Source organism: Leuciscus leuciscus (genome assembly GCF_965113295.1).
Source record: "Leuciscus leuciscus genome assembly, chromosome: 8".
NCBI classification, from domain to species: Eukaryota; Metazoa; Chordata; class Actinopteri; order Cypriniformes; family Leuciscidae; genus Leuciscus; species Leuciscus leuciscus.
Window position 1 is genome coordinate 24,122,943 of NC_138732.1, and position 26,079 is coordinate 24,149,021.

The window sequence follows — 26,079 nt, forward strand, 5'->3', positions numbered from 1 at the left end:
AAATATATCAACATGAAAATATACTGTATAGAATATAGCAAGAGAGTCTTTTAGTATATTGAGCACTGTAGTATCGTACTTTGCACATCTCTTTGTGGTTTAGACTTATCAGGCTGGTTACTGGTTTATAGTCAGTATTATTTTATGCTTGCAATAAAGCTGTTGGGATGTACAGGTGATCAAAGAATAAAAAGTGTCACTGTTCTATACAGTTGCAAAAATGACCAGATTTGACAGGGCTAAAGCTGAAGGTCTGTGGCTTTTAGCTCACTGCGCACTGAGAGCCAATGGGAATCAACAAGTTTAACACACCCTGATTGTCAAGGTTTTACAATGACGTCTAAAGTGATCTAAATTACTCAACATATGTCATTTTATTTGAATTCCGTGAATTGAACATTTACGCAACTTTAGGGTCAAATCAACTATTTAACAGTTTTAATTCGAAGTGGAGGGGAATTCTAGAAAGGAATAATTGTAGAATTCTATGTGTGATTGTTTGAATTAAACTATTATTATTGTTGTTGTTGTTATTTATAATTGCTATAATATTTAATTATTACTATTAGTAATATAATTAATATAACATAACACAACATAACATAATATTGGAAGTTTTTTCATTCCAGATAGGGTTTGTACTGTCAATTTCAAAAGTAAAAAAAAATCAAAGGTTTGTGTGGTTGCGATTCACTGTGATCTGTGTCAACACAGACTTCAAAACAGGTTGAAAACATGTTCAGGTCGCTGACCTAACTGAACTATATTTCTTTGTGAAAGGACAAAATGAATATGTCAGTACTGAACATTTCGTTTTTAGGCTGTCACAACAACAGGTGTTTTTTATTTTTATTTATTTTTTTTACACAGTATTGTTATCATGTTGTTTCTCAAATTCTTAGATTAAAGGGCGTCATGAACAAAAAACTTTTTATTATAATTTTCTCTAATATCAGGAGTTTTACATCAAAAAGCATTCTAATTCATAAGTAATATGTTATTTTCTATCCTGTTTTTGACCCTCTCTTTCAAACACTCCGTTTTGATATTCGTGCCACATTCAAGACTTGGAAGTAAATGCCCACTGCTATGATTGGATTAAAATATTCAAATATTTTCAACGTCCCCGCCATTACATGCGTGGAATTGTTTTGAAAACTTCCAATGTTGAAAAATATCTTGTTACATAGTTGAAACATTTGCAAACAATGTAAAACATTTCTGCGTATTATGCTTTATAAGTCTTGGTTGTGGTTTAAATGTGGAATAAATGTACCATAGTTTGTCACAATGTCATTCTTATAGGCTATTCTTAGTTCATCCTTTTCGATAAAGTGAAAAACGTAGGCTATATACAGTACATTGTCATTTGCAGTGTTAAATAAAATGAAACGTGTTGTAATGTCTTAATGATGACACAACTGGTCGCTCACTGAAGCTTTTATTCATGATTACAGATAATAACAAAAGCAGCGTTCCCATACGTGTTTTCTTCCATATCCGACAATCCAACGCATTAACCCTACAAATGCTGAAGCAAAGAAAAGAACAACAAATCTCAACTATTCACAGTTTGACTGCAGCACCACAGTATAACTATAGGATCCAATATGGTCGTCGCTGCATCATCTTTTATTTTCAGTCTCTCTGAAAAGCTAAAATCGTAATCCACAGTATAATGAAGCGAACAAACGAGTGTCTTACTGACACGATCTTACTGGAACTTAGTAAAAAATAAAGTTCATCCACGTTTTCTTAATCTTAGGCTCACAAGGATGGCAATGGATGGCAAGGATGACTGTTTTTCCACAACTTGGCACTGTAAAACATCTTGTAATCCTCAGAGCATCTCTATGGTTTTGCTGCAGTAATCCTGTGTTTGCGTCTCTCGCATTTACTACTACGTGAAACACGTGGATTGGTAGGCGGGGTTGAATAGGCAATGATGTAGAAATAGCTTTGATCTTCTGAAAGGCGGACTTCCATCGCACTATGACGTTATAATGTTACAAAATCCGAAACAAGCTGTTCGGACAGGTTTCAATAAAAGCTGTTTGGGGACTTCTGAGGAAGTCTTGAGTTCTGAAACTTACAGGATATTTCTCAATTCATGACACCTTTAATGTCAGTGGGTCAAGAGTTGGTTAAAAAGACCTTATCTTTCATTGCACTGAAACCAGAGACCTTGACCTGTCCAACTTCTAATTCTAGCAGACTCAAAGAAACCTGACCAACAAGAATGCTAAGCCTTCTGAAATGAATTATAACCAGAAGTATCATGGGGGGTTGGATGGTTCAGACCTGCAACTGCATGTGAATTTATTTTTATTTTTTTAACCAGAATTCAAAAGAAATGCATGTCCCAGCCTATTTTAGTTGTTTGTTCCTCGTCCCTCACCTCAGACCAACAACTTTTTACAGTTGTAAAAAGCCAAAATTGAAAGCTTAAGAGAAAACATCCGAAGGCTGCAATCTCCCAGGCATGCACTCATTCTGTGTCAGACACAAAGACTTTGTTTTGTCCACGCAATGTTGGCTTTTAATTTATTCTGCTGACGTTTGACAGAATTTACAGCCAAGCCTCTTCTTAACACCCAAACAAATACTAATTAGTAGTCAAGTCTTGAACAGATGCACAGGAGACCTCTTGTAGTGCATGAAAATGAGTACAAGTACATTTGAGCTGCCTAGTCAGTTATTTGCACAGGCAGACGGGGCATTCTGTACCTTGCATGCAATCCGGTATGCTGTGATAAGACGGCTGTGTTGTGTGGTTAAATATTGATCACTTATCACAAGAATAGCTGTGCTCAGAGACACTAATCAGAGGATCCTGAATTGCTTTTTTCAAAATCCTTAAAAAACCTTTTATTCCACAAACTTGCATTTCAAAGCAGCCAGGACATGGATTGCTGTAACGCATGAGTGGATTGCGTCGCGGCCTCACCCATCTCAGGTCAGGTGACAAAGCATAAAAATGGCCATACAATATGACTTTATTACTATGAGTGAGTTAATGATAAGTCACAATGGGCCAAATAGTCAAACAAAACATTAAACCAGATTTTCTGCCATTTTGACTGCACCATTAGTGTGCAACATGAATGAGGCAAAACACAACAACATCTTTTTATTTTATTTATTAATGTTTGTATTTATTTTGCATGTGTTCGCTCTCTGTATAACTAATTTCATGCAGTTGCAGGAAAAACCTGATTTCACCAAGTGCAACATTTCAATCATCCAATCAGACTTGATGGACAAGTTTACAGTTTATGTCAATTTTATGTTTACAACTACGGAGTTATTTTTTTGTGTGCTTCTACATCAGTGTTATTCACCCATCATTTCCCTCTAATTTTAAAGATACCTTATTAGGTTTTGGGGTAGAGATATGGTTACGATTTCCCGGCTGGAGTGTTGTTCCAACGCGTCTAACTCGGCAAACTCAGGATGTGGCATTTGAGCCTTGCCCAAGTTTTTAATATTGTTTTGCCCAACCCCAAGGCAACTTCTGTACATTGTGTTTGTAGCGTAAGCTTTAAGATACAGTATGTTCTCTAACCGCCCTATTAAGTTACGAATACATTATTTCTGAATGTTCTCTAAACTTTATAAAGAAATCTTTGTTCTTTGTTATGGAACATTGCATTTGGCAAACAACATGGGAATGGTAGTTTTGAATGTTCTCTGAACATTCTGAAACAAGTAGTAACATTTAAAAATTTAAACTTAAACATTTCAACAACAAAACAAAAAAATTCCATGAACGATGTATAGATAATGTTTTTGGGCTAACATTTTGAGAACATTATTGAACTTTTATTTATTTTATTTTTTTGTGTATGTGTTCACTCTCTATAAAACAAAATTCTTTAAATTCCATATCTGTGTGTCTTGTGGCTAGGTAGAAAACCTAGCCTAAACGTTACGGAAGTTCTCAGAACATTCCCTGTTAGTTGGATTTACACCAGAGTTACACCTATAGCCTATGTCATAGGGTTCATTTTCTGTCATAGTTTGTGCCAAAACTTTTTGGAGAGCATGTGAATCAACAATATATTTCACAATGAAGGTAATGTGATTTCAGTTTACACAAGAGAGGATTTCAGACTGCTTCAGGTTGAACATTTCCATCTATATGGTGCAGGTGATATTTGCTAATACCTACAGTATATAAGCCAACAAAAATTCCTGTCACAAACATTTCTGACATTTATTGACTACTTGATTCTATGAGCTTAAGGGTTTCAATCAGAATCAGAAATTAAATTGAAAGTGGTCGAAAAAGTGCAATGAACTCACTGCTGGTTGTACCATTGGCATCATTTTGATTTAAGGCACAAACTACATTTTCAGTTTTTGTGGGTTGAATTTTTTATAGTGTTCAATTGCTCTTCTGATAAGTCCTATGCATATAGATGTCCATACAAAAGTTCGCAAAACTTCAGTACAGAACTATTTTCCATTATGCCAGTGACACTGACTTGTAACTTTCCACATGGACTGAAGCATATTTACAGAACGTTTGTTTACATCTCAACCTATAACGTTGCATGTCAAGGCCTTGGCCGATGGGAGAGTAAATGATTGTCAATATGATCATTTAGATACAAATTAAGCATTATTTTCAAGAGAACGTTTGTGGTTTGTGAAAAACATATTGGTTTTGTTTTATTTTATGTGAGCGTGGACAGCACCACATTCCAAGCATTCCTCAATCTATAGAGGAACTCCGAAGCTCCGTAAAGAGTAACATGATTCACGCACTTTACCCATTGTATTACACAATAGTGAGAAATATGTTTGCAGCAAATTGTTTTAATCAAGTCATTATGGGTGTTGGTGGACAAATCTATTTTTGTATGCCCGCAACGCCCCCATACACTCCCTCCTCGCCGATTTAAATGATGAGACTGAACTAACTTACCTTTGCTTTTATCGATCTGACGAACTGATAGATGAAGTTTACAGATGTTTAGCGTCAACATTTAAACCGTATCAACGCCGACTCTTATGTGGAAATCTCCAGTGAAGATTCAGTCTGTTGTACAATGACAGTCTTTCATCTGGATGATTTTGTAGCAGGATGGATTGGAGGTGAGTTTTATTTGTTTTGCGTTTAGTAAGAAGCTTTGTATGTTTAACACTGATAACAAACCCAACCCGTATACATTTTCGGAGAGCAATAACGCGATTTAACAGCTTGTACGCGTCTTTAGTGAACAGTTTATACTTTTGTTTCGTGAAGTAGCCTAGTTAATCTATTACAAACAGATTTGTAAATTTCAATTAAACTACCACTTTTAGCTGTTTAAGAAGCACATTATCAGCATTTTTAGAATGTTTTATCAAGTAGGTCCTACCGCAAAAATGGGGAAATTGTCAATTAAAAAGTAGAAAAACAAGTTTGATTGAGAGATGGCAAGAAGCCGCGTGAGGGGCGTCGTTGAGTCGTTGTTTATGTTTATGTTTATTAGTTAGGCTATGTGTTGTTTCTGTTGTTAAGTCTTAAATTGATATACATGCATGTCAATTTTAACGAAATGTGTCACTTGTAGGCTACGAAACCATTTCAGTAAAGTGTTACAAATCTTTGCTCCATCAGACAAAATATTTAACTATTTTTCGCGCTCTTGTAAACAACGCAGATTTCGTTGGCAATTTTTTTTTTTTGGCAAATTGGTCTACATTTCTCAGCCTTAAACGATTTTTGGTGGAAAAACGGGTTTTGGTTCTCCATTCAAATGAAGAGTCTGTTCTGTAAAGCCCTATTGTGCATGCCCTGCCCATCCACCATGAAATGTTCAAAACAATGTAACTTGTTCATGAAAACGGACACTGTGTTCTGCAAGAAGAGCCTCCTACAAAGCTATGCAATAGCCTACATCTACCATTAAAATTGTCTTTGTACAGTTCAGTTTTGACATTTTGAAGCCATATGTCACTGTTTTTGTTGCAGGAGCATCCAGTGTAATTGTAGGACATCCGCTTGACACAGTCAAGGTAAGGTTTGTGATTTGTTTTGTACAAATGTAAGATGGAATAAGATATGTACTTATTATATATTTATAAATAGTTAATAGGTTTTACACTCCAAGTGACTTCATAAGGCATTATTTTTCTGTTTTTACCCACTGGGCAGGTATACAATTTTTTGGTTAGGAATGAAGTCAACCCAGGAAATAATGAGAAAAATTCATTTGTGCTCTTTTACAGACTCGTTTACAAGCTGGCAATGGATACAAGAATACTCTCCACTGTATTGTATCCATCTACAAAACGGAAAATGTAAGAATTTACATATTTATAGACTACATGAAATAAAAAATAACTGAAAAGCATTTTTTATTTTTTTTATAACCTTATCACAATTACCCCAAAAGGGCAGACAGCCTTGTATTTATTGAGCCATTTCTGTTTTGCTATACCTTTACAGCTATTTAGAGCTATAACCTCAGGCTCTTTAACTTTATAACATATCTAAAAAACTTATTTACAGAATGAAAAGATGGCTATTAGAGCATGGTATCAGGAAAGTTAACCATTGTTCAGAGATTGACTTCAGCCTATTTGAATAACTTGGAGTTACAGTAATTTAGAATTTTATTTACTTTAGATAATTTATATTAGTCATTTATAGTTTTTTTATCCTGTTCTCAAATGTTGTTAATATCATACTACGGTAGTGGATCAAAACCTTTCATCAAAGTTATACATGAATTTTGAACAATACCCATTCTTGTCTTAGGACAACTTTGATTCACTTTTTTGATCCACTTCAAATGTTGACTACTGTAATCTCTACCAAAGATAATGTCACTTCCTAGAGGATTATTGAAAACAAAATAAATGCAAATAATGCCAAAGAAAATATTGGTAAAACCTTCTAATTAAAAAAAGAAAAAAAAAGAAAAAAAAAAGACAAGTGAAATATTTCCTAATATTGTTAGGAAATATTGCCAGTTGTTCATGTAAAATGTTGCAGCATCTTGGGATATAAATGGCAACATCTCAAACAGAAGTAAAATGATTAAAAAACACCCTATTTTTACTTAATTCTGTATAATATATTAAGACGTATAGGATTGACCAAAGTCACCAATAAATATCACAGAGCAGCATAGGACAACATTTGTGTAAGTGGGCCCCCTCACCCCCCAAGCCCAATGAGTAGCCTATACTCTCAATCACACGGCCTGGGTCTATGTTCCCAGTTGTCCCCAGGATGGACTGCATATCAAATTAATTACCCCATTTATAGTATGAATAGACTTTTCCTTTACTTAGAAGCAAAAGTAGACAACTCATGACAAAGACATCTATCTCTTTTGTGTCGTCTCAGGTTACAGGGTTTTTCAAAGGCCTGTCCTTTCCACTGGCTAGCATCACCCTCTATAACTCAGTGGTGTTCGGCATCTTCAGCAACACACAACGCCTCATTAGCAGATACCGTTACGGTGACAGTAGACACCCTTGCAGCATGCTTGACTTGACTGTAGCGAGCATGTTAACCGGTCTGGTTTCGGTGGGGGTGGGTGCCCCTGTTGACCTTGTCAAAATTAGACTGCAGATGCAAGCCCAACCTGTTCTTGCAGGTAAGTTGGAGTCTTGACATTTTAGCATCCTGGAGCTATGATGGAGTAGAACTGAACATATTTATGTTAACCCTTTCATGCATGATTTATGATAACCACAGTCAGTATGTGATTGTATTGCTCTTAGGGCATGAAAAACAAGATTTGAACTTTTTTCTTACTCATATTTTACAAGGAGATTTTCAGATGAGTGGACAGTATGCGTTTATGTTTTTAACTGAATAGATACTGTATTAAACAATACAGTAATAGCACCGTAATACTCTGTGTATTTAACAAACCAATTAATACAATTATATAAAATCATGTGAAAACTATAAAATATATACAAAACAAATAATACAGATTCAATTATTTAATTACACTTGAGTTTGTTCTTGAGTTTGCAATTCACGAGTATTTGATATCAGAACATGAGGACGTGATTCCACCAAAGACTTCTACAACCGGTGAAGGTACAACTCTGTGGAAACCCAACTCAGACTATGTAGATAATGCCCGTTACAAGTAAAGTGCATTACATAATCAGATTACTTTTTGATGTAACGAGTAAAGTAACGCATTAAAAGTCATGTGCATTACGTAATCAGAATACTTTTTTGATGTAACTGCAAATTACTATCTAATAACACAGAAATATACAGCCAAAAATGTTACTGCAGATGAAGACAACATTCACAGTAATAGTATGAATTGTAGCTGAGATATAGCTAGTGATGCATGATGTCCAATTTAGTGAACATGACTAATCAGAATTTCCTCCCAATCTAAAATCAATACTTGGAAAATAGATGTCCTTAGATGTAAAAAAAAAAAAAAATCCCTGCAAGAGTCTTCTAGGATAGAAGGAATGGATGGATATTCCAGTGCATTTCTGACTGGCCATTGGCAATCTTGGTTTGGAGAAAACAAAAATTCCACAAATAAGGCTTGCCACTTGGTGGCACTGTAGTGGTTGATGTGCAACTATGCCATCAAAACCCATGCATACGTAAATAAATGGCTTTTTAATTAGATGCCCACTGTAGTGACCTCTATGCAAGTAAGGGTTAAAGGAAACAATCCTATGTAATGATTACTGAAAGCTAATCATTTCCAAGGAAACCAACAATTGTGAAAAAACATGTCTATGAAAAGACACAGTATTGCTCACGTGCTGTTTTGTGTGTTTTCAGAGAACTTTAACATTGCTGGGAATGGGAGTGTCCCTCTTCGGTCAATGGGAATTCAGTCCCAGTCTATGTACAGAGGGCCGCTGCACTGCATTAGTTCTGTCCTGGAGAACGAGGGCATTCAAGGGCTCTACCGAGGAGCGGGCGCCATGATATTGCGGGATATACCTGGTTACACCCTGTACTTCATACCGTACACATTATTCTGTAACTGGATGAATCCTGATGGCACTGGCACCCCTCATCCCTGCAGCATATGGCTAGCAGGAGGTTTAGCAGGTAAATGAGACATGAGAGCTGTTCCAAAACCTAGTAGCTGCTATTCTGAGTGGAACCTAATAAGTGACTGATCTGAAACCCTCTCAAATGCACGGGCTTGCAGTAGATTTCAATAGAATTTGATTTGAACATGTTTCTAGGCTAACAACATGAGTCCAACAGTAGTCCACTTGAAATATATTGCACTTTTGATTTATGAATTATATTATGTAATGAATTATATCTATAATCATTTTCTTGTTTGGATTTATTATAATTTTTTTGGATTGCTTTCTCTGCAAAAGATAGGCCTACATGTAATGCTGCCAAACCAGTTCAGAGCAAATCCCACTCTCCAGCCAATTTCACTGGTGAATGTTAGGGTGTAGAGTAGGGTTAGGGTTTAAATCGTTGTAGCTCTGTGTATGCAGTCAGCACTGTGATTGGCATGACCAATGGCGTCTTCAGAATCGGCTGCGGGCGGAGATTACGCTGAACTAGTTTGGAGAAAAAAAATCATGCCCTTAAAATGTGGTCAAATATTATCTCAGAAAGCATTATCATACCGTAAAACTTTAAAATGCTCTCTCCAGAGTTAGTTCACTAGGTTTAAGAGAGCTATTCTTTTCTTGCCTGAATGTGATCCTTACTTGCACTCTTAATGGGTTTCATGAAGATCCTCTAAAATCCATGGTACCTTTCCATTGGAAAAAAGAATCATTCTTTTTCATCACACCAAGAAATTTTTTTTAAAGTTTATTTTAAGAACTGGTCACTTAAAGTTTCTTTTGGTAACCCAAAAAGGTTTTTCAATGGCATTGGTGTGAGAAAAACAAAACAAAAAACTTTTAGAACCTTTATTTCCAAGAGTGTAAAGAAACACCAGATGTAGTGTTTTTAAGTCTGTTTCTAAAAACACAGCTGTTTTCCAAAATTGTTTTCTCAAGTTCAACTGAGTTTAAAAGATGTGTCAGAACCTCTGTATGACACCAAACTACTTCTCAGCAGTCATGCACAGATTAGCAAGTGTACTGTTGGCGAAGGGGAGTCAGAGGGTGGATTGTTTTGAGATTTCTCACTGTACTTCCCATTTAAAATTTCCCTCCTATCGGTAAATGACGGGAAGAGCCTGGTTTAACCTAAATATGATTCTAGTGGGAGTCAAGCATTTTAAGGATACTCTACATGATATTTCACTTGTGTTTATGCTGTTGTTCCACAGGATCCATCTCATGGGTCACCGCCACACCTACGGACGTGGTGAAAAGCAGGTTGCAGGCCGATGCCATGCAGCAGAGGAAATACAAGGGCATTATGGATTGCATCATGCAAAGTTACAAGACAGAGGGAATACATGTAAGTTTGTGATGGATGTTATACAATATTTGTTTAAGTAAGGTTGAAAACAAAATTTTAATGTAGCAGCTGCATGACTAGTTACAATTAAAACAAATTTAAGCTGACCAAACTTGTTTGACAGTGTCCTTGTTTACTTTTACTTTTGTAACTGTATAGTTACAAAAGTAAAAGTAAACAAGTACAAGCTCAAACACGTTTGGTCAGCTTAAAAAAAAAAGTGCTTCATGTGGTTACATCCAATTAAGATTATTTTATTTAAGTCAGTAATCTTTAAAGTGCTCCTATTATTCTTTTTTGAATATTATCTTCCATGTAGTGTGTAATATAGCTGAATGTAAAAAGCCTGCAAAGATCAAAGTGCACGATAAATGGAGTTATTGTCTCATAAAAGAAAGAATCGATTCTGAGTTGCCGAAACGAGTCGTCAGCAATTCCAGTCTCAGTACATACCCATGTAACAGTGTAACAAATTTGCACAATGGCAGCCTATGGTCTTCATTGGCTGCCTGTGAATGGCATCTACTTTGACCCTCAAACACTGTAGAAATAGGTGAGGCCTGGAATTTGAGCCACCGGAGCTGAAATTCAGATATTGTAATAGGCGTTTCATTTACGACATGCACTGTAAGCGTTAGACCAGTGCTTCCCAAACTTTTTTCCTGGAGATCCCTATTTTAACATTCAAAATCTTTAACGACGAGCTTGGCGACCCCTAGTAAATCTTTTGCGGCCCCCAGGGCAACTAATCACAACAGACTGGGCCATGTGACCAATCAGAGCAGAGTAGACTAATCACAACAGACTGGGCCATGTGACCAATCACAGCAGAGTAGACCAATCACTACAGACTGGGCCATCCGACCAATTAGAGCAGAGTAGACCAATCACAACAGACTGGGCCATCTGACCAATCAGAGTAGACCAATCACTACAGACTGGGCCATCTGACCAATCAGAGCAGAGTAGATAATCACAATTGACTGTGCCATCTGATCAATCAGAGCAGAATACTTACACCATGGCTGACTACGAAATCGCCCCCTAAACCCTCATTCACTATTCCCTATGTTAGTCCACTAATACTGTTCACTTGAAGGAGTGAATGAAAACGAGTGAGCGAATTCGGACAGCCGTTGAGTGTACATCATCTGTCACACATGTTATTGTGGTGCAATGTGGGATTGAATGAGTGCACTCAATAACAAGACAGCACTATGGTTTCAGAAACCACAAATGGCTGTCCCCTCAAATAATGCCCTATCTGAGGGTATAGGGGACGATTTCGGATTCAGCCCGTGTCTACAACTGACGTGACCGTTGAGGTGTCGCATCACGCCACTCGACAACAGCTAGAAGCTGTCCACACTGGACACGACAAAGCGATCATTGCAAATCCATTAGTCCTTCCTATGAGAAGTATCGCAAGTGTCGGGGATTTGTCGTGTCGCGCCACATCCAGCGTTGCCAATATCACTGATTATAATGGTACTATTGTCTTTTGTTGTGTCACATCGTGCCACTCTCGTCCGGTTTAGACACAGAGTTAGAAAGGAGGGATTTAAAGAGACTAAATTAATGTTTTCAGACTTTTTGAGAAATTAGGTGATGTGCAATGTATATATTATACTTTGGGTGCATGTAAACGTATTGTAGGAGACCTCCAAAACAAAATTAGGAACCTTAAAAATAGCAAAATAGGGGCACTTTAAAATGAGGGAGTCATTCAAATATGCACTATATTATATCAGTAATTTATATACAATATATTACACTAACTGAAGTAATTTAAAGGTTAGACCAGATAAAATAGGTCACGGGCACAAATGAAGTTAATTGCTGTTTATGAATTATATGAAATATAATACTGATGCTTTTGTTTTTTCATTTGATTGTCAATGTCCAATGCAGGTTTTCTTTCGTGGGGCGACCGTGAATGCTATCAGAGGATTTCCAATGTGTGCAACCATGTTTCTTGGTTACGAGCTTTCCCTCCAATTTTTCCGCAGTGTCTAACACAGACTCTGAAACGAGCTAACGCACAATATATGCTCTCAGAAATTATTTTATAGGATTCATGATTTTAATGACATGTACTGTAGACTTACATGTGCCATTTATGTGAGTTCATTGTTGATACAATGAAGAGTATCAGGGAATCTGTGTTTCTTATATTAAGAAAATAGTGAACAATTTTGAACATATTTGGTTTGCTGAGATATTTTAATATATGATTATCTTTTTAGATAATTTCAGTGGGCTTTCAGTGTGGAGTGCCTTTAGGTTTATCTGCTAATGCAATAATATGCAAATGGGAACAAATTATATAGTGAACCTGTAATATAAAGTGTTTGCATGCTTGTTTGTATGAATCAACTTCAAATGTATTTTACTTGATGTAAATAGGAATTTTTATTTTTTTAGAATAAGTTTGCTCTCAGCTGTGGTATGTCGGAAAATGCTCATATGAAAATATTGTCATGGGTCCTTGAAAATACTTTGAATGCTTTTTTACACAACCTCCACTATCCTCTTATCATCTAATTATTATGGAAAGGGGATTATAAGGTCAAGAAAATAGATGTAAAAGTAATATAAATATAACACATATAAAGTGTCCTTGGAATAAATCGTGAATGATTTTGGTGTTGTTTCTGATTCTCTAGGTGGCGCTGTTTCATTATGTCAGAAAAGTCAGCAGTTGCATGGAAATATAAAGACAAAACGTTTCCACCAGATGGTGACACTGTATCTAAAACAAACCTGCCATAGCAACGTTTTCTAATAAGCATTGATGAGGGGTCATCAGTATGTCTGAATAATTACAAACCTTATTCAGAAACAAAATGATTTCCTCTGAAAACATGCTGCAACCCGACCTTCTGAGCACAGTCTCAGATCTCTCCTATATGCAGTAATAGCGGTCTCCTTTTATGTAGAGGCAGTGGAGTGATAGATGAGTTTTAAGTGAAAACAGCTGAGGACACAGGCAGCGTTTAAAGCACCAGCCAGCATTGTCACCGCAGCTGAATGGCCTCTGCCAAACTCCACCACCACTGAAAACTGACGCTGCTTTTCCCTAGAAGCCACAAGCAAAACACCATAAGTCCAAGTCAATTAAGCCATATAGATGCTGCCAAAAACCCTTTTAGTCGTGCTTCGGAAATCATATGCTATAGACTGCATAATAAATCACAAATGGCATTCTGTTTGTATATTATATCTCTATTTTAAATCCATCCATGTTCATCTAACGCTCATTGTTTGGCTTTAGCTGTGTACACACTAAAAAAGAAAAGTAAAGTTTAATGTACCAAAAGTAATTTTTAAATGTTACTATTCTGAGAATTTAAAAAAAAATAGATGGAATAATGATAACACCTGCAATTAAAAACTCTAGACAGACAGCAACGATGACTCAGATGTGGGGGCTCCGTATGCAGCAGAGATTTGATCTATTTTTCTTGTTCATCTTATTAACTTATTCGTGTGCATGAATATTGACAACTTCACATGTCACTGAATTCCGGACTGCGTGAAACAGCCTAATGATGATGGATGACCTGCTCAACACAATCAGTTCTTTCCCAGGCTATTGTGCAAAGAGATGATGTGTGTGCTTGAGATATCAGATGTAATAAAAATATTATTTTCTATGATTTATATATAGTGAGCTGAGCACACAAAGTATGCAATATGTTGCATGTTTTTTACAGGTTCCCAGGTGTTGCTACTACTACTACTACTAATAATTATTATTATTATTGAAACACCCCAACAACCACCCAGCTACTGCCAAACAATGAAAGTGTAGCCTATCTATTACAGGAATACTATCATCATGTTGTACAGTTCAAAAGTATTGAAAGTATGCTAATAAGTTACTAACACAGAATGAAAAAGACTCACCATGTCACATGGTGTTGTTGGCGGCCGAATGCACACCAGACATTAATCTGTCCAAAACCTTCAGTATGGATTTTTATCTTTAAAGGGTCCCTAATGGCTCACTCAGTGACATATTAGGATTATGATTTCATTGTGGCTCCCATTACAGCTACCTAAACTTCATTGTTCTCTTGTTCCAGACGTGATGTCATAAAGCCAGTTTTAAATGGAGCAGATCTCTGAAATCAGACCCCATATGGCTGGTACATGCTCTGCTTTGTTTGAACTGATTGTGTTACTCAGTGTAGCCCGAGCACCTGTCAGTAATATTTGTTCAGGTCTATGTCCAGGAGGTAATGAGGGATCAGTAATCAACTGTACACAGCGCTTTCACAACCAGATCCTGCTGACCTTCAGAAAGGAAAAACACCATGTCTAAAATAGCTGAATGCACATAATACCACACTGCTGACAGATGGTGTCACTGAACATTATTCTTTATTATTTGTATTGTTTATTCAACACAGCACCTTTAAAAAATAAAATAAAATAAAAACTAGACTAGTCTTATATGTTAGTCATCAAATGTTTGTCTTAAAGGCTGTTAAGAACTTTTTAAAGTCAGTTACATAAAAATATAGATTTCTCTAATTTGATACCGAAAAGTAACACTGGTTGCCCCTTGGCTATTGGCCATACTTCTTAAGACACAATCTTAACATAATGGCTATATCCAGGCCATGCCATACACCCACAACAACACCATTTTTTGTACGGCTTATAATGGTCTAAAACAGAGCTGGGATTAAAGGTTCTCTCTCGAACATACCTTCACTTCACTTTTCCTTTTCTTCATTTTACCTTATATCTCTGTTTCTCCCTTGCGTGTGTACTTTTGTTTGTTTGTTTCTTGTAGCCTTCCCGTCACTTCTTCACCAGTTCATGAGGCCTACTGATAGACTGTCTCCACCTTGTTGAAAAAAAAAAAAAAAAAATTCTTGTTTGCATCAATTCTAAATTTATCAAAGTAATATATGTGTTGATGGATTTTGTTTTTCATCTTGGAATGACTAAACAAAACTTTATTTCATACAACTATAGTAAAACTAATTTTCCAAATTGCCTAAATGTCAAAATAAGTAGCCTACAATGACTACATCATGATTCATGACAGTATCTTTTTAGAAAAATCCTAATAATGAATCATGTATTATTATAACTTTTTGTGTTGTCTGCCCAAGCTCCCTCCCTATAAACCGATGTGAATCTGTCTGCTAAATTTCTAATGTAACTTTACAATAGAGATAATAATTATGTCATTTTGCAGGCTACAGTATTTTTATTGAAGAAAGTAATTGATAGAAGTTCTACTGTTAACATTTGCTAGCAGTTTGTTTAATACTTCGCTATTTACTAATGAAACTGACCTGCACTTGAAGCCCTGAACTGCTCAGTAATTTTGTTATATTTTGCTGCTCCTTCTTGAAGACATTTACTTTCTTCTCCATCTCACAACTTTCTCCATCTTCGACTCCCTCGTATTTTTTTTCGAAACCTTTTTGGCACAAATATAATATAAAATATAAAATAATCATAATAATAAAAACAAATAAATGAAATAAAAACAGGACAGCGGCAACAAATTAAAATTTTCAGCATATAATTTCCCAAACACCAAAGCAATGGAATTTCATTTGCATTTATTTACATTCAGATTTTTTAAATGCTGCAATTTAACTTTTAAATATTTTTTTTTAAACATAGGAAATCCTCATAGAATCACTATTTAATCTTGACTCGTGTCTCGAACAACACAATGTAATTTGGCACGGTGAGCTAAATGCTAATTAGCACATTTTAAACAAAACACTAAAGTTTGATTTTGAATCGATATCTAGCTAACGTTACAAACAATTGGAAGATATTAATGGCTGTGTTTTGGGTTTGTCGACCGCAAGTGCTGAAGCGGCGTATTGTTGCTATGACTACCTCTTACTAACTTCCAAATCTAACCTTAGTGTTTATTAAGGTTTGAAACCCCGGCTGAAACGTATGTAAAATTGTTTTTTAAATATATATTTACCCCACACCTTTGTTTGTACTCTGGAGTTGTTTTAAATCTCCTCATAATGCTGTAGGATCAGTTGTTGATGGCTGAGGGTGGAGGCAGAGAGAGAGAGAGAGAGAGAGAGAGAGAGAGATAGAGAGAGAGAGAGAGAGCTACGATACGATACGGAGCAGCGCACACACACACATCACATCAGACGCTGAATTCAAAGCAGTCAGGACCACCTCGCTCTCTCTCTCTCTCTCATCGCGGAGGTTTGTAAATGTTCGCTCCTCGCATGCTCTCTTTTCTCCATCCTTTTGCTCAGACTCGGCGCGATGTTGCCATTGAACGCTGCATGTTCCTGGTGCTGAACGCACTCGGCGATGGAGAGGGTTGGGCACGCAGGGTAAGGCGTGATCTGCCAGTTTCAGCTCCATGTTTGTAAGAAAAGGGCAAGTGAAATGTGAGTTGTCAAGTGCTTTGAGAGATGCCTTGTGTGTTTTCAGGTAAACAGTAGAGACAGAAGCGCGCGCGACGTGCATGATCAGGGAGGGAGAGAGAGAGAGAGAGAGAGAGAGAGAGAGAGAGAGAGACGACAATATGCGCAGGTGCAGCAATTGATGAATCTGATGGACTGCATGATTGCATTGTATACCGGTGGAGAGGGCAAGGCCGAAAACAACTGAAAAAGATAGGCCTACATTATTCTACTGTTGATCTTTTCTAGTACAGTGAGATTGAGCTTCTCTGATGTACAGTGGGTGTATGAGAAACCTGTCTGTGATTACAATTGCCTTGAGCTCCAGATCTTCTCTGGTGTACAGTGGGTGTATGAGAAACCAGTATCTGTACAATTGCCTTGAGCTCCAGTACAGTACAGCATAGCTGGTATATACAGTAGGACAGCTCCTTTCCTATATATAGACTACTTTTACTGTCCATTGCATTGGTTCATTATGTAATTCTTCAAACATGAACACTTAAAACATCTAACTGTCCTTAAATAAAAATGTTGGAAAGAGTTTATAATTTGATTATACCATGAGTTTTTCAGAGCTAAAGTAACAATCTGCGTTTTTAGTGAGTGGCATATTCTGTTGAGACAAACTGTTTTTATGTGAAACCCCTACGATGCAAGTGTATTATAGAAATTGTGAGATTAACCTCTTATTTTCAGCTTCACATTCTTTAATATGCTTCTTTGAACCACGAGACAGATATTAACTTAAATTAGGCGTGTTTTTTTGGTTTTTTTATACATTTCTAACCATATATAGGTTCAAGTGTTTAGTAGTGTTTTTGTGGGGTTCATTTGTACAGTAAACATCTGATTCAAATTGGCAGGAATTTAGGCTTATCTTATCATCTGCACATGAATTCATTTGTTTATGTAATGTTTATATCAGGGGTTGCTGAGAAGAACCCAAACTTAAGTATTGCAATATTTTTTAAGCATGTCATCAAGATGAAATTTAGTTTATAATCAGTTCTCATAAGATAAAATCCTGAAAACCTGATACTTCAGTGTTACAGTGATTATGTTATGAGCTATTCAAATGGCTTTTGCATGCATCACGACTATTTTTATATGCGCAACTCTAGCTTTCAAAAGAATCCGCACTGATTGGACGTAGTAGCAAATGCACATTACTATTTCTTACTTTTGGCCTCAGGCAAGAATGGGAATTAGGCCTAACCCTTGACCATTATTCATGTGCTGTGAGAGTGAAAAGAAGAGATAAAAGGAGCGAAAGAGAGAAAGGATGCATGAAATGGATGTATAGTAGAGGAACAGATAAGATCACGTTATTTCTGCTTCAGAAAAACGTGTTGAAAATTGGATTGGCTATGCTGCAATTTAGATTGGCTATGCTGCTTGATGTTTACTGGACCTTATAGCATTCAAACTGCCATGCAACTTTGCAAAAAACAAAGTACAGTGTCACTGTGGTGTATGCACCATTTTCCTTGATTGTTTTTAATGTTTGTGTCTAATGTACATTCATGTGTGATATTTCTGGATATTTAACGGATTTTTATGCTAAAGAGTTTGCTTTAGATTTGGCTATAGCCTACTGAATTAAAAGCAACAGGTTTTTAAAATGTGAACAAGAATTTAAAGTTTTATTTTAAGCTAATTTGTTTCATTTTTGTGCTACTGAATAGAGTTAGCCTAGAGAATTGGTCTGCCTGCTGTAGCCAGTTTTGAAAGTATTTTAATACCAATAAAGGGGAAATTTAGACAGGCATAAAGTTGATTCATGACTGTTTAAGTCAGTCATATGGACACATCTGTCCACCAGCTCGAGTGTAAGGTGAGGTGTTGTTTGTGACAGGTGTGGAGTGGCGGTTTTGAAGCCTCCGCTGTGTGTTTGCTACTGAGAGTCGTCAGGAGAGGTCTAGCTGCAGGGGAGAAATCAAGTGCTGAATTATTTATAGCTGTGTCCAACCTCCATCAAATTGCATTGTGAGGCTTTATGATCATATTCCTTTTTGCAGGCTATGGTTCTGCTGTCACCATTGAAATGCCATAAATTTTGCAGAATTGTAATAAAACAGCTGCTAAACAAAACCCAACGGCCAATAGGTGTGGAGTGACAGTTTGCCAGAAGCTTTTGTCTCTTTTGTGATTATTGATAAACTGGTTTAGGAAATTTGAAAGATAATTTTTCCTTCAGATAATCCCTTAATTAGCACGACTAGTTTTTGCATGCGATAAACACAACACAACACTGAGGGAAATCTAACGCTTCCTTAAAGAATAAAGCTTGGTCTGCACCTGGTCTGATTGGGCGATTTTGTGAGCTAGATGTGTATGTTACCGTGTCAAGCTGTGGAAAGATGTTAGAGAGGTTGATTATAATTTAAAAGACCTTTAATCTGGCTAAATGGTCTGAAGATAATGCTCTTTGGGTGAAATGCTTGCAGCAAGTATTTCAACTGAAAGCTTATCTCTCTTCCCCAGATTTCTAAACTCCCTCTGCATGGTTAGCCACTTGGCAGACACATACAAACACCAAACACACTGCAGACTCAAGGAAGAGGCATGATTTAGCTGAAATGGACAACCTATGGGTCAACAGCAGTGTGATACTTTTAAAAGTAATGCATTACAATATTGCGTTACTCACTGAAAAAGTAACTAATTGTGTTACTTAGTTACTTTTTATGAAAAGTAATGTGTTACGTTACTTTTGTATTACCAACACTGGTCAACTTGAGTCTGAGGTATTGTGAATATAGAATAATATAATAATTAAATAATGAAAGACTTTTATTAACGTAAAAAACAACAACAAAAAAAACACATTTCTTGGCCCAAATGAAGATTATTCTGCCCAAGAACATCCGGAAAAACCATCTGTCTGACATGTAAAGCAATACCAGGCATATTTCATAATGCATAAATTCTAATCTCTTTGCACAGGTGGTCCAGTGTTTCACAGTGTGAAGTATACAAATTTATTCTGGCATTTTCACAAGATTGCACACGAAAATATTGTGTGCGTTCAGCACAACTGTTTATTTTTTTGCAGTCAAGGCCCATCTGTTTGCAATGCACAGACCTGGTTTTGAATACAGCAAAATGGAAAGTGTGAATCAGGTGTTAAGCAGTGCAGTCAACAGCAATAGAGTAATGTGTATATGACATGCTAACTTTAATGTAACAAGAGCTAATTGGCCCCCACTGGAGAGGGGGGTTCCCATGACCTCTTGTGTGAGCCCAACCCAGCACGCAATGATATGCTTTGACACTACATAGCAGGAGCTCAGTGGGAGTCGCTGCAGACCCCCTTCCTGAAATCAAGTGTCTTCAACTGCTCTCACGCACCAGGGGTTGTAATAATAATATGCTGTCTTAAGTGGGTCAATGTTGACTCTTCATACATTGCCGTAAAATATCAGATTTTTCTTCCGAGACAGTGATTCCCACCCAGGGGTATAGGCTGTACTTTGGTTGTACACTGAAAATGGTTTTATTTGCTTTGTTAAACCTATAAAACAGAAATTACAACTTACTGTACTGTAAAAATACTGTACATACTGTAAAAATGTCAACCTATTAAATTGAGTTCTACTAAGATTTCATTGCACTTTTTCCACCACTTTTAATTTAATTATTGATGAATACAATTGATTACATTGTGTATTCATTACAGAGCAATTCTGTCATTTTTGTCAGAACAGGAAAATTCCCTTATTTCCACCACATCTCAAATTATGGGTTTCATAGCATTCTGTGATGAAAATTACATTTTAACACATTTTTGGGACTCTCTTGTCTTAAGGCAAATTGTATTGCTACAGTAACATTATATGTAGCCGAAATATAATAAATAATATTATCTTACTTTTTCCAATTAGACATAATTATAGTACATTAAGGCTAATATCACTTGTGAGCATAATATTTTTGTGTCCCATGCAAGTGATATTTACCTTAATGTTTGTTTATTAGCACATCATATCTTTCATTTTTATCTCAAGCATGGCTTGTCGCTAAAACGTCTTTTTGGTAAACAAGTAGACTAAATTTCGAAAAGCTTTTATTAGGGGCAAAATAGTTATATGTTTGAAAATGGCAACTCAAATGGAACATTATAATCATGCTAAAAGTTAAAAAAACACTCAATGACAACATTTTACAGTGGACAAAGTGTGTAAATGATACTTAAAGACACAGACAGATTTGGCATGCTTGCAAAGTCTGTAGAAAAAAAGTGTGAAAGTCTTTAGAAATAATATTTAGATATAATTATGATCCCATGACTTAAAGTAAAATGACCATTGTGACATTATCAAATAAATATACAAAGTAAACCATTTTTTAGGGAATTCAATGTCACATGTATGTTAAATGATTTAGAATTATAATAATATGCATTATTTTTCATTACAGTCAAAACAAAACATTGTTTTTTATATTTATATTGTAATTTCCTTTTTTCAGCCAAGACATTAATGACTAGCTATACAGACCCTAGCCTATGTGGTTTTCTGAGACATTGAAAAATGTATTGCTGCTGCCCTGATAGATCATGATAGACCTCTGAGGATGCCTTTTCATCCGGCTCTGTGGAATTACATTCATTCTGCAGTGTTTTCGTGATATAGCACTGGACCTGCAGAACAGTACACATGGTCCACACTCTGCACTAGGTCTGTGTTTTGTTGTGCTAATAAATGCAGATTCCCGGAAAAATGATTCCAGGCATGATGTATTAATATATATACATGCTGAGAATGAACAGATTGCTTTCCTGCTTCTGTGTGTTGGGATGGATCTGTATGGTATTGTAGCCAGGCCCCATGCCCTATATTTAATCTAATTGTGAATGGTGCTTTTCTGTCGGAATCACTTTGTAAACCAGGCAGAGCTGCTCAGAGTTTAACCTAATTACCCTTCATGCCCTGCCTTCCTGTATCCCTCCCACATCTCCTCTTTTGCGGAAAGTGTATCAGTTCCTTATTTACTGTCCAGACTAGTAGGTTGAAACCATTTGGTTTGTTGTTACAGTTGTGTAATCAGTGCTTTTATTTTTTATGTTATGACAATTAAACAAAATTATGGCATATGGTTTAAAGATTTTGCGCTGGCAGACTTCCAGGCTCCAGATTGTGTGTATGATTTCATACTTCTACATGATAATTTGGCATTTTTTTAATCAAGTAATAATTGAAGCACAAAATGGGATTGGCAAACTCAGCAGAAATGTCACAGAATAAATGTAACTGGTCTAAGTGAACGACTCGCCATAGGCATCATGGACATACAACTCAACCGAAAAATATTGTTCATTTCAGGCTTGTCTCTGGCTGCAAATGTCAGGAACTATTATGTTAATAACTTAATTTCAGCATGAGAATTAAACAAATAATTAATATATTTTCTTTATCATTTGCATTTTATTGCTTTACTCAAGATAAACATTTTTGTTTTCATCTTGAAATTCGTTTTATAGTTTGAAACGGTAATTATTGGTCATTTGTAATGGTGTAAACCTCAAAACATTTCTTTGTAAATGTCAGGCATGTTTATTACCCTCAGGTACATGGCGTTCTTGCAGCTTTGGGTTTTTATTAAAACCCGGGAAAACATCCTCATTTTAGAGGACACAATATAAATGGGACAGATCTACTCACCCATTATTTTCTCCGCAATGCAACCTAGTAGAACTTCTCTCCTAAACAACTGGGAACATTTAATCATACAGTGTAATTGCAAAATTGGCAATAATCACACAGTACTATGCTACTTTATGGTGCTAAACTGATTGGATGGTTAGAATACAAGCAGCCTCCCTTGTTTTGTTTTTTGTCATTTTACGGTATGCATAATAATACTGGTCTCTAAAAAGGCTCAATCAAAAGGTCTTATGCTGCCTTCACGGGCTATCGGAAATTTTCTATTTCCCAGTTCTGAATCATGGAATCATGAGGGACACCAGGTTTATTCTTGCCTATATATTGGGAAAATCTTATTAAAGCCAAAATTATATTTAGCATCCCATTTACTGACAACCATATAAACAATAGTCAGCTAGATAGTCAGCTTGCTGACAATTCTAGAATTTTCGCTGTGTATAAAACATTCAATATGCCTCAAATGATTATTCATGTATGTAAATATGCACTACTTTAACGACAAGACAAGGCATGTAGCTGTTGTGGAAAAAACTAATTAAGAATACCAGTCACAGCAGCAGATGTTCTTCCCTCCTCCATGTTTTAAGTTTATGGCATGCCCAACTTGGGAACTTGGGTACAGGGTCGTCGGTAGCAGTGCGAAAGGTGATGACGATTCTAGAGTCCATGAAAATGAAACTAAAGCTAAACTGAACATAGTGGTGACAGAACGCAGCCCCTCCGGAAAGGCACAGCCTCGCACCGTAACAGATCGACAGAGGGACAGGGAGGGTGGGGGCTCTGGAGGCTGGCGAGGGGCTGGCGAGGAACCAGAACTGGGCAAGAAGAACCAGGGTGGAGCAGACGGCGGAAGTACCCCTAGAGGAGCTGATGGTGAACACATCAATGGAGTGTCTGACAGTGGAAGGAACCAGGGAGGAGGTGATTGCAGGGTGGAAAAGGTGTTAGCGGTCCAACGACCAGCAGTGTAACCGAGAGGTCTGGACACCCTAGTGGAGCCGAGAGACTGAAGAGACCGGGAGACAATGGAGGTTCTAGGGAGCAGTGCGGAGTCGCAGTGACGAGCTGCCGAAGTGGAACATGGCCGTCGGAGGTTCTAAGTGGAGCCGAAGCATGGAAGAAAGCTCGAAAGTCTGTGGTGCAGGCAGGGCGATATCTGGCCAAGGTTAAGCCGGTGGGATGAGGAAGCATGGTGGAGCCAAGGAGACAACGGTCCCTGGTGGAGCTGAGGGAGTTTGGAGCCAAGGCAGAGTTGACTGCTCAATGGGCCGAGTTGGAGCTACGGGCCTGGAGGTCTGAGGTGGAACAAAGTAGTCGACACATCTTGGCTTGAGCTGGCAAACTAGAAGTGCCCGGCAGATCCGAGCAAGTTACAGTCAGTAGAGGAGCCGAGGGACTGAAGGGTGCCAATAAAGACGGGGCTGAGGGAACAACTAGCCTGGGCAGAGGAGGCGGGAGGCAGGGTGGGTGCATTATCAACGACATAGCAGTCTTGAGCTTGGCAAGGCCAGCAGCAGGCTTAAGACTGGGTGGAATCAGGGGAGGGAGGCTGTCATCCTCTTCAAGGTCTTCTCTATTTCACACCGGCTCGTAGGTAGAAGTCGACACACACACTTGGTCAAACTAGGCAGCTACCTTCAGCTCTGGGACAGACGTGGCCTCGCGCTCGGGCTCCATTATAGGCATTGACATTGGCTCAGGGTCCGTGGCGGGCATCAGTATGGTCTCCAGCTCTGCGGTGGGCTTGGGCTCCTCTCCTGCAGTGGGCGAGTGCTCTGGTTCTGCAGTGGCCATTAACGCTGGCATCAGCTGAGGGTAGACACACTGCAGAAATCGGAGGATTGCCTCTCTCCAGGTTCCTTCTCTCCATATTTGGAAGTTCCAGGGAGCTATAATAATTCACCAGTTCAAATAAAGAGACTTTAGTGTCTCATTGTTACCCAGTGTCTCAAGTCTGCTTTTACAACCAGTTGATTACTTACTTTTCCAGCGTTCTGCTCTGTGTCACGCATAGTTGAGTATGTACGCTTTTCAAAGACTGTGAGCTCTAAAGTGTGCACTATAGAAGCGGACCTTTCGTTTATGTTGTCCGTGTTTAAGTCTGTGTTTCACGGACTGTGCACAAAATTGAGTCCTGCCCTCCATTTTTTTAATTGTTTAAGAAGCGTTTCACTCAGTTATATGTCATATGGAAGAAAAGACTTCCATTTCATAGGGACTTTAATGCACAGACTGACAGTCTGTCTGGAATGAACAAATCTGTGTGGTGTATTCATATGGCAGAGTTCATCAAGAAACAAGAAAAGATGATGACCATGCTGATATTTCCTCAAGGTTTTGATGCTATTATCTCTCCCTTATGCTTTCAAGGCATCTGTGGACAAGAAACTGTCTGCCAGCAAGGTTTTAGAGTTTTAATGTGTTTTAAAGTTGTGTATCTGCACTCACTCCTCCCTTCAAGCTGAAAGCTCTAGGGTTGTCGGGAAAGTCATGAATCTTTCCTTGTCCACATCTATTGATTTGAACTGGCCCCAGGCGTCTTTTACCTGAGTCATTAAGCTGTGGCTGAAGGTAGCTTCCAATAGGCTTAATGGATGCAATCAGGGACCATGTGTATCACTCCTAAATGCCTGTCCTTGAAAGGATCTGTAAGAAAATAAGAGAGGATGGGGATAGAATCATGGAGAACTAATCTTCACTGAAGACATTACTCCACTGCCACAGAGAAAGTGACTTGTGGGAAATCTACCGGTTACAATGTACCAGATACATTCACAGTTATTTACTTTATTTAACAAGTTGTTCATTTGCCCAAGCAAATCAATTGATTTGTGAATGTGTGTTCAGACCAAAAATATGGGGAAAAATCTCTCACGTACAGATCTGCTGTGATCTGGCTGAAGTGTTTTCTCAACCAGGCATGTCGGAGTCTCTTATAATTGCTTTTTTTTATAGGCATATTATTGCTGGTTTTTGTGGCAAAGAAATTTAATAGGCCCCAAAACCCATAAAAAAACATCTATTATTCTTAGCAAAGCTGAGGCAATGACTTCCTCAGAGAGGTTTCCTGTACATGTGCAAAGACCATGTTTCTATTCATGCATTATTGTGTTGCATAATTGTGTAAAGTCTTTAATAGGAAGAGTAATAATTTCATGCCTGATTGGGCAAAGTCTTTGCCAGCTCCATCCATGCTTTAAGCAGCTATGTTGTTTTCCTGAGACCTTTGATTTCAAAAATCCACCACAGCATTTAGTGCAATAAGCATCTCAAATTAATTATCATATTATCTCAATGTTATTTTGTGCCATACATCGGTGAGTCTCTGTTTAGGAAATCAAACGCCCTGCGGTGATCTCGTAGTTTGCCACTGAAGTAGAGCTTACGTAAGGATCCACTAATAGCTTCAGAAAGTATATGATCTCCTCTTCTTCTTTATTTTTAGTATTAAACTATACAGCTATCCTGTGCAATCATGCGTGCTTTAAGAAGATCTAAAGGAGTTTCATAATAAAAAACACTTTTGAGTTTCAGTTTATGCTTTCAGTTAGCAAACTGTAACCTTGAGGCTTTCGTTCTAATCCCATTTTATCATTTTAGAAGCTCAAAG

General features: G+C 37.4%; 2 protein-coding genes across 3 annotated transcripts in view; both read left to right on the forward strand.

Moving 5' to 3' along the window:
- The first annotated feature begins 4,902 nt into the window (after nt 1-4,902).
- Nucleotides 4,903-13,026, forward strand: slc25a48 (solute carrier family 25 member 48). The gene is made up of 7 exons (XM_082177308.1): nt 4,903-5,100; nt 5,963-6,006; nt 6,220-6,291; nt 7,346-7,598; nt 8,774-9,049; nt 10,251-10,384; nt 12,296-13,026. The coding sequence occupies exons 1-7, from the start codon at nt 5,055-5,057 to the stop codon at nt 12,398-12,400; spliced, it is 930 nt and encodes a 309-aa protein (XP_082033434.1). The 5' UTR covers nt 4,903-5,054; the 3' UTR covers nt 12,401-13,026.
- A 3,448-nt stretch (nt 13,027-16,474) lies between these two features.
- Nucleotides 16,475-26,079, forward strand: part of cplx2b (complexin 2b) — a 30,496-nt gene continuing 20,891 nt past the window's right edge. Inside the window, exon 1 of one of the 2 annotated variants that reach the window (XM_082177315.1) lies at nt 16,475-16,594. The gene's annotated coding sequence lies outside the window, so the exon portion shown is untranslated. Of the gene's footprint in view, nt 16,729-26,079 lie in introns of both variants that reach the window. The other variant, XM_082177317.1, reaches the window with a different exon arrangement.